Source organism: Meriones unguiculatus, chromosome 10 (genome assembly GCF_030254825.1).
Source record: "Meriones unguiculatus strain TT.TT164.6M chromosome 10, Bangor_MerUng_6.1, whole genome shotgun sequence".
NCBI lineage: Eukaryota > Metazoa > Chordata > Mammalia > Rodentia > Muridae > Meriones > Meriones unguiculatus.
In genome coordinates, this window is record NC_083358.1 from 100,877,383 (window position 1) to 100,890,270 (window position 12,888).

At 40.0% G+C, this 12,888-nt stretch overlaps 1 protein-coding gene and 1 pseudogene across 3 annotated transcripts in view; both read left to right on the forward strand.

Moving 5' to 3' along the window:
* Window positions 1–12,888, forward strand: part of Lrig2 (leucine rich repeats and immunoglobulin like domains 2) — a 59,462-nt gene that overhangs the window by 6,334 nt on the left and 40,240 nt on the right. For all 3 annotated transcript variants that reach the window (XM_060392943.1, XM_021634206.2, XM_021634207.2), the window contains exons 2-4: window positions 8,889–8,954; window positions 11,319–11,393; window positions 11,741–11,875. In XM_060392943.1, the coding sequence (XP_060248926.1) occupies window positions 8,889–8,954; window positions 11,319–11,393; window positions 11,741–11,875 (276 nt within the window). The remainder of the gene's footprint in view (window positions 1–8,888; window positions 8,955–11,318; window positions 11,394–11,740; window positions 11,876–12,888) is intronic.
* Window positions 12,564–12,659, forward strand: LOC132646210 (small nucleolar RNA U13; annotated as a pseudogene).

The window sequence follows — 12,888 nt, forward strand, 5'->3', positions numbered from 1 at the left end:
ATAAAAAACAATAAACCACTTTATATTTTCAGAATACAACATGCATAATCAACAAGGGAATAATCAAATTCTTGATTTTTATTAATAGTTACAAAGTTGGCCAGGTGTGGTGGCACATACTAATCCCAGCACTTGGGAGGCAGAGGCAGGTGGATCACTGAGTTGAAGGTTAGCCTGGTCTACAAGCAGTAGCTCAGGCTACACAGAGAAAAAAATGTTGTAAACATCATGATACTTCACTCCCTAAAAAGTTTGGAATTACAGGTGGGCCACCACACCCACCAAATATTTATGTGGGTTCTGGGGATCTGAACTCTTGACATGTGCTTTAACTGCTGAACCATCTTCCCAGCCCTGCTTTATTCTTTAAAGGGCATTCTAAGCCTAATGAAAAGCTGGCATTTAACCAGTGGAGAAAGATCATATTAAAAGCTTAGCAAAAATGTTTTTAAGAAGGGCTTTGAATGTGTTCTTATATTTTCTTTAGAGTGCCAGAGTATATGGCTCAGCTAATTTTTATTTTAGTTATTAAAAATGTTAGGATGTTCATTTGATACAAATTAAAAAAAAAATCAAAGCAATTTAAATAATTTTACCTCAGTCAAATTCTAAATTTATATTTAGATAGTCCCCGAAGAATGAAACAGTTTATGTAAACTTTACTTTTTTAAAGGAATGTGCTTCTGCTTCTGTTGCTCTTTCCAAAAAAAGGGGAGAGGGACTTTAATTATGTTATTTCTAAAATAGTTGTCACAATAACTAGTGATGAACAGTTTTAAAATTAAGCAATAAATGCTTCAACAGCAGTAACTACACTGTAATAATTGGAAACAAAATGCTATTTTTGGATGTTTTTTCTTGTATTTAATTTTTTATTTCAAAATACTATTAGAGCTTGCTCCTATAATTTAAATCTTAGCAGGTTTCATTGGTAAAAGTTTATTATTCATAGATAATCCAGAGCATAAGAGTCTTTCTTTGGAAGCTGGGCGATGGTGGCACACACCTTTAATCCTAGCACTTGGGAGACAGAGGCTGGAGGATCTCTGTGAGTTCAGGGCTAGCCTAGTCTACAAGAGCAAGTGTTAGGACAGCCGAGGCTATACAGAAAGACTCTGTCTCCCGAGATAGAGAGGAACAAAACAAAACAAAACCGAAAAAGAAAAAGTTTGTTAGGGAAGATGTTAAATCTGGTGCTGGGTTAACTGATGTTACCATTGAAAAGCTAGGAAGGGGGGCTTAGTGGGTAAGAGTGCTTGCTGTGAAAGCAAGGTGATCCGAGTTAAAATCCCCAGCACTTGGGCTGGAGAGATAGCTCATTGGTTAGAGCACTGGCTGCTCTTCCAAAGGTCCTGAGTTCAATTTGTAGCAACCACATGGTGGCTCATGACCATCTGTAATGAGATCTGGTACCCTCTCCTGATGTGGAGGCAAACATGCAGGCAGAACAGTGTATACATAATAAATAAATAAATCTTAAAAATAATCCCCAGCACTCATGTAAAAGGTGGCCAAGGTCGGGCATACCTGTAACAACAGTTTATTGGGTGGAGGCAGTGGATCCCAGGAGCTTGACAGCCAGCCAGTTTAGTTGAGATGGTAAGCTTCAGATTCATTTAGAGAGCCTGGCTTAAAAAGTAAGATGGAGAGATCTGGAAAGTTGGTTCAGCAGTTACCAGCTAATTTAAATTCCTCCTACGAAATAGAAAAAAACAAACAAAACTTGTGTCTGTTACTGAGGAATGATGGGTTAGTGATGAGAAAGCCAACCGATATGTTCCTTTATAATTAGATATTCACTGTGTGTTCTTTATTTACATTAAGGTAAGGTTTCTTGTGGGTATGTGCATGGACATAATGTGTATGTGTGTAGTACATGGGTGTGGAGGTGAGAGAACAGCTTTGTGGAGTCTCTTCTCTCCTCTACCTTGGGTTCCAGGGCTCAAACTTGTGTTGCCAGGATTGTACAAGCGCCTTTACCTACCGAGCCTTCTCAACAGTCCTTAATATTTTAAGTGATAAGATAGATTTTTTGTGTTGCTTGCTTGTTTTCAGACACGGTGTCATTATGGTACTCTGGCCCAGAACTCACAGAGATCCCACTTGCATCTGCCTCCTACCCTCAGCTAAGATAGCTTGTTTTTAATGTCCATTTCACAGTTGAGTCTTTTTTAAAATTTATTAATTTTTTAATAAATTACAGTTTATTCACTTTGTATCCCAGCTGTATCGCTCTCCCTCACCTCCTCCCTCACCCCCTCTCACTTCCTCCTAGTCCCACCCTCTCTCCTCCCTCTCCCATGCCCCTTCCCACATTTAAGAGTCTTAACGTGTAATTATAAATAGTACCATAAAAAGATGTGAACTCAATTGATTCTCAGAAATGCTCACAAATAATGGAAAATGTCATAGCTTTCTGTATAGTATTGGATATAATCAACACTATTTCCAGACTTTTTCTCTCTCTTTCTCTCTCTTTTGTGACAGAATCTTGCTGGCCTCCATTTTACTGTCTTCTTGCCTTGGTCCCTGAGTCCTGGGATTATAGATGTATCACTACACCTAGCTCGTTATTTAATTTATTTATTTTTAAAAATTATTTATTTTTATTTTATGTACGTTGGCGTTTTGACTACCTGTGAGAGGGTATCAGATCCCTTGGAATTGGAGTTACAGACAGTTGTGAGTTGCCATGTGGGTGCTGTGAATTGAACTCAGCTCCTCTGGAACAGTAGCCAGTGCTCTTAACCACTAAGCCATCTCTCCAGCCTTCGTTATTTTATTTTTAAAGATTTTTTTTTATTATTTTAAATTATGTATATGACTCTCCCACCTTCAGTCATAGGTTGTCAATAGCTCCTCTGCCAAGGGTGGTGCATGGTGGGGGTTGCTTTTCCCCATTTATGTTGGCATTTTGGCTGGCTCAATCTTCTGTAGAAAACCACAGCAGTTGCAAATTAGTGTAATAGCCGATAATATCATGTTTGGAAGTCAGCATTTCACAGTTCTCTTTATCCACCAGTTCTTACAGTCTTCCTGCCCCCTCCTTGGAGATATATTCTCTGAGCCTTGGATGGCCGTGGGAGTGGGGGGGTTGATAGATGATTCAGCCACAGCTGAGCACTCACAATTACTTAGGCTCCCGTCTTTGACCAGTTATGATGAGTTTGTTTTCAAACAGCCCCTTTTTTTTTTTTTTAAATTCATGATCAGCTGTGAAAAATATAGAATGGAGACATTTAAGGTGGAAAAGTAAGTTGTTTTTTTTTTTTTTGTCACACTTAAGAGAACCCAGCACTTGGAGAAGGAGAGGCAGGCGAATCTCTGTGAGTTCGAGGTCATCCTGGTCTACAAAGCTAGTTCAGGACAGCCAGGGCTACACAGAGAAACCCTGTCTCGAAAAATAAAAAGACAAAACAAAAAACAAAAAAAATCAACAAAAAATTATTTTTTGGGTAGGTGTTTTACATGTCTGTATCTTTTTCCTTTCTTTTGAAAACAAATGAAGCCACTGTGTAGTTTGTATAAATATGTGTATGTTTTAACTGGTTGCAGAGAACTTACCTCATCTTTATAGCATGTAGGTTTCATTTAAGATTTTTTAGTACGATAGCTTCTTAGTAGAGAGCTTTCCAAAATTATATGATTACATATATAGAATAGATTCTTAGAAGTAGTGTTAATGGATGCTTCTAGAATATTAAATATCATGATATTGGTATGTACCCCAGTGTTTTGACGAAGTCTTTAGTGGGCTATCTGTCTTTTTATTGCTATCTTTCTCATGGAGTTAGAGTTCAGAATCAGTATTTAGATTACGGTTTTAATGTAGGGAGCTTGGCCTGGTGGTACAGTTATTCCAGAGGCTGAGTGAGGAAGATGGCAAATTCAAGGCCAATCTGAGCAACTTAGTGAGAATCTGTCTTAAAAGTGGAAAGACAGGGCTAAAGAGATGACTCAAAGGTTAAGAACACTTGCTGTTCTTGCAGAAGGTCTAGGTCTAGTTCCAGCACCTATATGACAGCTTATAATAGTCTGTACCTCAAGCTCCAGGTGATCCAACACCTAAGATTTATTTGTGAATTTGTATTTAATTATGTACATATATATGGTGGTGTGTGTATGTGAGTACAGGTGCCGTTGGGGGCCATTGGATCTCCCGGAGTCAGAGTTACAGGCAATTGTGAGCTGGAAAATATGGGTTCTGGGAACCGAACTCAGGTACTCATAATCCCAGAGCCAACTGCCTAGCTAAAAACTACAAAATAAAAAAAGAAAAGTAAATAGAGGGCTGGGTAGGCACACGCTGAGTGGTAAAAAAATGCTTCACCAACAGGTGTAAGACCTGAGGTTCAGTCCTAGTACTACAAGGGAGTGTGTGTGTGTGGTGGGGTGTAACTGCGGTAAAATAACCTAACAGAGGCAACTAAGTGGAGAAATGGTTATTTTGGTACTCCCCACCCCCCCCTCTCTCTCACTCTCACTCTCGTAGACAGGGTTTCAATGTGTAGCCCTGGCTGTCTTAGAACTCACTTGAATGCCAGCCTGGCCTTGAATTCAGAGATTGACCTGCCTCTGCCTCCCGAGGGATTAGAGGTGTGTATCATCACTGCCCAGCTTGGCTTATGGGTTTGATAGTCTGTCATGGAAGGGAAGATGTGGTGGCTGGAGCAGTTTGGACAGTGGAAGTGGAAATGTGAGGCAGTTGGTTATGTGACATTGACACTCAGGAAGCAGAAAGCCCAGGTGGGAAGCAGAGCTGGCCCATTATCAGGTCTCGCCTTCCATGTCTCAGTAGTTCCAGCTAATGCACAACTTCCCCAAACATCTTCATTAGCTGAGAAACATGCTCAGCCACATGCGCCCACGGTGTACATTACATTTGTACCGCAGTAACATTGTTAGAAATAGTACAAACCAAGCCAGAGTGTATCATTTGAAGACTAGCACTGTGCACAGTGTACCTTCAAATTGTACTTACACGGAGATAGTTACCTGTTATGTTTAGCTCACTCTAGTGTAACCATGAAACAAAAATGTCTCCAGGAGTCATTTATTCATAGAGGAGAGGCTCACTCAGATTTCATTTACTCCTAGTTTAGACAGTATTATAGGTGCCGGGTTTTTCTAGGACGCCTCATGGTGAGGGGAAACAAGTTAGAGGCTAAGTGTAGTGAGACAAGTCTAATCCTAGCACCTGAGAGGGGAAGACAGTAGGAGCAGGAGTTCAAGGTCACTTTTGATTTCAGATCAAGCCCCAGGTCAACCTGGGCCACATTTCAGGTAGGAAGGCTAAGGTTATAGGAAGTGAGAGCAGTTGTTTGTGCAAAAAAAGAAAAAAGACAACTTTGAGTTGTCTTCAAATTCTTGGGTTTAATTAATTATAACCAAAGAATATTCAGATCACCAGCATATTAAATCTCAGCACAGTAACTGGGATTATAATACTGTATTGTTACTTTTGAAAGGAAATTATAGTAGTTATATTTTAGTGGAAAAGTTTGTTTATTCTCAAAACAAAGAGTGAATTTTCATGGATAAATAAATGAAGTGTTTTTTTTTTTTTTTACCTTCAAAGCACTGGAACACTAGATTAATTTTTTTTTTTTTTTTTTTTTTTTTTTGAGACAGGATTTCTCTGTGTTTTCCTGGTTGTCCTATAGACCAGTCTGGCTTTGAACTCACAGAGATGTGCCTGCCTCTGCCTACCAAGTGCTGAGATTAAAGGCATGCACCAACACCCCTGGCTAAAAAAAAAAATGTTATAATAAAGAAAATTATGGGTGTTTTGCCTGCATGTATGTTGTGTACTACTTGTGTGCTTAATGTCTGTGGAGGCCAGAAGAGAGTGTTGGATCCGTGTAACAGGGGTTATAGACAGTTGTGGTATATCATATGGGTGCTGAGAACTAAACCTGGGGCCTCTGTGAGACCAGCAAGTTCTCCTAACTAAACGGTGTGTTTTGTTCTCTGAGATTGCATGTTTCTGTGGAGCGCTGGCTGCCCTGGAACTCGCTGTGTAGACCAAGCAGGCCTAATAGTCACTCATGTTGGGCAGGCACTCTAGCAGTAGACTACAATTCTTTGCCCTTTTCAATATAAATTTTGGCACAAGGTCTGGCCTCCGGCTTGTAGTCTTCCTCCCTCAGCCTCCCAGGCTTACAGTTCTGAGCCACATTGCTTGGCTAGATATGTTTCTATATCCTTTGTAAAAGATCTTCTTATTGGGGTCTTTGTTATTGTTGAAGTTAATAATGGTGTTGATTCTTGAAAACAAACAAACAAAAAAAGATAAAAAGATTGTTGACACAGAAGTGGACAGACCTGACTGGGCAAAAGAAAACTGCACATTTGTGGCTGCAGGGACTCTTTGTAGCTGGCTTGCAGGATTGCTCTGAGCATTCTGTAAATAATTTATGCCCTGACGGCACTGCACAACCACAGTAATGGCACCTCTGGCTCCGGATGATATTAAGCACTTTAATAATTCATTGCTTATTGCAGCTGCTTCCCTGTAGCATGAGTGGAACGGGGGGGGGGGTCTACAACTCAGAACTGTAAAGCCTTTATTGAGACCTGTACATATCAGTCATCCCTTAATACTCTTATTTGTAGTGATAGAAAATGCAGGGAAGGTTGTTGGTTGTTAAGTATATTTTGGGGAAGTTGAAGGGAATGGCTGAGGCTCTCATTTTAATCATAGCAGTGCTCGTGATGCCTTACCAAACCTAAATCTTCCTGGTAGTTATTATTGTTATTATGTGTATGTATATGGTTTGCATATGTGTGGGCATATGCGTCTGCATGTGTGGGTGCACTTGTGTGCACCTCAGTGAGGAGGCCCAAGGTTGGTGTTGGGAGTGTTCGTTTGAGCAAGGGTCTCTCACTTGAACCCAGAGCTCATCAAATCTGTTAGTCTGCCTATCCAGGTTGGTCCTTGGGATCCTTTCCCCACCTTCTGAGTGCTGAAATTTCAGGTGGGCTTCCAGGACCATGTGGCATTTATGTGGATATAGGGGATCCAAACTCTGGTCTTTACACTTTCATGACAAGTGAGTCTTCATATCTACTGAGTCATCTCCCCAGGCCTCTGGTAGTCTTAACTCTTTATTTTTATTAATTACAGTTTATTCACTTTGTATCCCAACTGTAGGCCCCTCCCTTGTCCCCTTCCAATCCCACTCTTCCTCCCTCATCTCTTCCTATCCACCCCCTCCACTGATAGGGGAGGTCCTCTTCTCCTTCCATCTGACCCTAGCCTAACAGGTCTCATCAGGGCTGGCTGCATTGTCTTCCTCTGTGGCCTGGTAAGGCTGCTTCCCCGTCATGGGGAAGTGATCAAAGAGCCAGCCACTGAGTTCATGTCAGAAACAGGCCTAGTCTTAACTCTTGATTGCAGTTCCCTAAGAGTGTTCCCAGGGATGCCACTCAGTGTTAATATAGACAGTCTTGAGCAAATAATTTCTTTTCTTTTTTTCTCTTTTTGGGACATCTGTAGTCCTAGTTGTCCTGGAGCTTTCTCTGTAGACCAGGCTAGCCTTGAACTCAGAGGTCTGCCTGTCTCTGCCTCTGGAGGGCTGGGATCAAAGGTGTGCACCACCACTGCTCTACCCTAATATTTTCTTTTAAATACTTTAAAAGATAGTTTTATGTCAGTACCATAACTTAAAGAACAATGACAATGATTAGTTTTATCTTGGTGTAAAGCTCTTAAATGAAAGTGGCTAACATTTACTGATGAGCAGGCATGAATCTAGCTGAGAACAAATTGTTCTGCTGTGATAGAGACATCATCCAAACCTGAGTGTACTTGCCAATTGCCTGTGGCAGCACAGTGAGATAAATTGATCTACAGTGTTTCTCCAGTGTGCCTCTATTGCTAGCCATGTTGTAACATACAGTAGGACTCCTGGGCAAACAGCTTGTGTGGGCTAGATTCCACGGAAATTATGCAGGTGAATTTTAAAAGACTGTTTGACAGTTTAAACTCATGAGATGAACTTCAGTGAAATTTCCACTCTAATGAACTACTTGCAAGAGATGGGATAGAATTTTTAATAAATAGCTTCTCAACTTTTAGTTTTGTGACTTTGAATTAGCAAGTTTGTATGCTTGTTTTTGCATAGAAGCAAAGTGAGGATGCTAAATGTATTTGCCTTGTAGTTATGTGCTAATTTAGCTAACACTACACAGAAGAATGCCTGTGACTTAATAAATACTAAGCTAGAACTGTCACCATCATCAACATAAATTGGTAAGATTTATTACCTTCTTAGTGCTGAGATTACAGACAATTCAGCACCATTCCTGACTTAAAATTCACATTTAGGGCCTGGTGGGATAGCTTAGAGATTAAGAGCACACACTACTCCTGAAGAGAGGACTCTTGCAGAGAAAAACATGGATGCGTATGACCTGCCTCCAGAGGATCTGATGCCTTTGGCCTCCATAGGCATATTTACTCCCAAGCACATACCCACATATGAACATAATTGAAAAAAAAAAAAACATCTTTTTTGTCCAGCTACTTATGTATTTATAATTTTGAGACAGGGTCTTATTATGTAGCTCTGGGTGGTTGGGAACTCATATGTAGACCATGCTGGCCTAAAGGTCTGCCTGCCTCTGCCCCCTTGTGCTGGGATTAAAGGTGTGTATCACACACCTGGCTAAACTAAATCTTTAAATTTTTTTTTTTTTACCTTTAGTAGGACTTAGTATTCCCATTTTAGTTTTGTACTTCTTCTCTTTCTTGGGCGCACTAGAGAGTGCTTGGGCTTGGTCCTTCTACCACTGAGATGTATCTATCTATATCTATCCCCTGTTGTTTTATTTTTCTCTGAGGTGTAGTCTCCACCACTAAGCTCAATATATTTGTCCTCTTTCAGGGATTTGAGTCATAACCGGTTGTCTAACTGGAATATCAGCTTGGAATCAGAGACATTACAAGAAGTGTAAGTTATTTCCGTTCATCCAATATTAAAGTCTTTGAAGTAACCTAATTATGAACCTGAGTATTTTGGTGTGTGTATTTGTATGTTTGTGTACCTGTGCACTTGTACATGCTTGTGGAGTCCAGACATCAACATTATGTGTTTTTAAGTTATTGTTTGTGAATTTCATATATTTTGATCATACTCTTTCCCTTCCCCCAATTAATTCCTCCCAGATCATCACATACCTCCCTATCTTCCCAACTTCATGTTTTCTCTCTCTCTCCCCCTCTCTCTTGTTTTTGAAAAATGGTCTCACTGTGTAGCCCTCGGTAGACTGGAATTCACTTTATAGAACAGGATGGCCTCAAACTCATAAAAATCCACTTGCCTCTGCCAGCAAGCCTTCCCTGGAGTGTGATTGATAATACACAGAATTACTCTGTTGAAGAAACTGATTTCCTCCAGCAGTTACCAGCTGTAAATAGGTTTTTGTCTTGGATTGGGACTCTGTGCCCACTTCCCTTCGGGGTTTGTCTGGCTTGAGCTTGTGCAGGTCTTATGCAGACTGTCATAGTCTTTGTGAGTTCATATGTGCATTTGCCCTGCTGTGGCTAAGAAGACAGCTGTCTCCATGAAGTTAGCTATCACCCCTGGTTCTTAGGATCTTTCTGCTCCTTCTTTCTCATACATCCCTGATCCTTGATGGGAGGGGTGTGATAAAGATTTCCTGTTTAGGGCTGAGTATTCCAAAGTCTCTTACTCTCTGCACGTTGATCAGTTAATTAGCATTTACTGCAAGAAGCTTCTCTGATGAGGGTGGAGAGATGCACTGATCTATAGGTATACTAATACGTCATTAGGAGTCGTTTCATTGTTATGTTCATTTAGTAGAATAATAGTAGATTTCCCCTTGTGCCTATGACCTATCTAGCCTCAGTTTCTTGGCCTTGTCTGCCTTGTTTTTTTGAGGCAACATCTTTCAACATGGACCTAATTGCTTCAGCTAGATTTGCTAGTTATTGATCACCAGGAATCTGGCTAGCTCCATTATTCCCACCTCAGTCCTGGGTGTACAGATGGGTACTGCTCTGTTCAGTTTTATTTTGGTTCTAGGGATACAGACTTGAATCATCATGTTTGTATTGCAAGTACTTTACTGCCTGGATCATTTGTCCAGCCAGAATTTGGGAATATTTAATTTAGAGATGTGAAAAAATTGAAGGAAGGGCTGGAGAGATGGCTCAGTGGCTAAGAGCACTTGATGCTTTTCCAGAGGACCTGAGTTTCATACTCAACAACCAAGTGAGGCATCTCACAGCTAACCTACTGTCCTACCACTGAGCAACCCACCCTCCTTTTTTTAAACGTAATTTTAAAAATTAAAATATAATTGCATCACTTTTTCACCCCCCCTTAAAAACTTTTTATTATTTTATGTGTTATTATTATTTTATTATATGTGCCTGCATCATGGACATATGTCTGTGTACCACATGCATGCAGGACACATAGAGGCCAGAAGAGGAAGTCAGAAACCCTGTAACTGGAGTTAGAGATAGTTATGAATTGTCATATGGGTTCTGGGAATCAAACCTAGCACTTTGGAAGAGCACCCAGTACTTTTAACCCCGGAACCACTTCTTCAACCCCTCAGCCCCCTCTATCCCCTTTAGAAAAGATAGGATCTTGCTGTGTAGCTTAGTCTGGTCTAGAATATACTGTGTAGGCCAGGCTAGTCAATGGGACTTGTGCATCCTCCTACATCCATCTTCTAAGGCCTGGGGTTACTGTCATGTGTCCGACACAAGCCTTTGTAATACTGATTTTTCTTTTTTATTTTTCTTAATTTTTTGAGATAGAGTCTTTTTTTATGATAGTCCAGGTTAGTTTTGAACTTACATTCTCCTTCCTATTCCTCTCAAGTAATAGAACCACAGGTGTGCTAAAACCACATCCAGCACCTAATACTGATTTTAATGGTAGATCTTTACTCTGAAGTAGTACATTTCTAATTTCTTAGAGCTGGAGACGTTAAGCACACAAACTGCTCTTACAGAGGACTTGAGTTTGGTTTGCAGCACTCACATTGGGTGACCCACTACTGCCTGTAACTCAGGCTTCAGGGGAATCTGATGCCACTGGTTTCTGAAGGCACTTGCACTTACGGGTACAATCCTCCTTCCCTCAAATAATTAGAAGTAATAAAAATCTGTAAAAAGAAAGAAATCCAATTTCTCAGAAACCACAATTTCATGTTAGTCTAACTCATCCTGAGTCATAAGCCTTTTAAATTTGGATATACTAGCATATTAGCCAAAAACCAAAGTTCAAGATGTAATTTCTATCATTAAACTTTCAAAACTGTTTTCTTTCTTTGCTTAGGAAAATGAATTACAATGAGCTAACAGAGATCCCATATTTTGGCGAACCAACACCTAATATTACTCTACTTTCATTGTAAGTTAAGATTTTAGATCTTTTATTTAATAAGAATTGTGTGTGTATATATTTATATGCGTGTGTATATTACATATATGTATTATATATAGGTGTGTGTGTGCGTGTGTGTGCGCGTGTGTGCACGTGTGTGCGCGTGTATGTGTGTGTGTATTATATACATATATGTAGAAACCCCCGTTTTGGAGAACCAACAATTGTGCTATCACTCTGCCGACAGTGTAATATAACAGTACGTGTTGTTTGTTTTTCAAGTACCTATTTATTCTGTTGATCCTGATTTTGTAGTATCTTTATGACCTGGGATAGGTCACTGGCAATAACTTCAGTATACTCCTTTTTTGTAGGGTCCATAATTTAATACCAGAAATAAATGCAGAAGCATTCCAGCTTTACACTGCTCTCGAGAGTTTAGACCTCAGTTCCAATATAATATCCGAAATCAAGACATCTTCATTTCCTCGAATGTCACTGAAATATTTGTAAGTAAAATACAGACCTAGATTCACTCAGTTGGTTGGAAGAACAGTTTATTGAGGAAACTGCAAGGGAACAGTGGGCTGAGTGGTAACGTGTGTGCCTGCTTCCTGGATTTACTTTAAAAGTGCATTTCTGTCATTTATTGGTAACCATATTCCCTCAAATGTCTGTTGTTTATTGTAATTTTGATATGCATATAAAACAAGCTTAGTTTTGTGCTTTTAGAGTTACTTATTCCACTACTTCATCCCAAAAGAACGAGTGTTCTGTTGGCAGAAAAGATTGCTAGATATTGAGAGCAAGCTTGAGATTTTTAACATTTCTTTAGTTGTTTATTATTGTTCTCTGGATGATGTAATATGCAGATCCTACAGAGTGTGGCGGTCAGAGGACACCTGTGGACTTTTTTTTCCTTCTATCTTTTTCTTTCTTTTCTTTTAGTTTTGAAGGCAGGGTTTCTCTGTGTCATAATCCTGGCTGTCCTGGAACTCACATTCCAGTCTAGCCTTGAACTCAGAGACTCACATGCCTTTACCATTAAAGGCATGCACCACTGCGTGCCCCCTCCCCCACCTTTTCTTCCATATTTAGGTGAAATTCAGGTTAAGCTTGTTTGGCAAGTGCTTTTACTTGCTAACCCATCTTATAATGGTGCATATGTACACACACACACACACAGTATCAGTAAAGATTCCTTTTTGGTTCATAAGCATGATGATTGCTTTTGACGTGACACGTGCCTCCCATGAGCCTTGTTACACCTTGTCGCATGACTTTAATCTGATATGGGGGAAAAAGCCATCGGCTCAAGATTTAGTTTGAGAGTTTTTCATTTTGGTACTGGGAACCAAATCCAGAACTTTGTCATGCTAGGCAGTGGCTGTGCTATGAGCCACACCTCCAGTCCTAGTCAGCAATTTTGTAAAAAGTAAATGGGAATGATTTGTTACTGTTTGTTAAAACAGTAGCTTACCTTGTATAATGATGACAGCATGTATGCCAGTTTCTAAAGTAT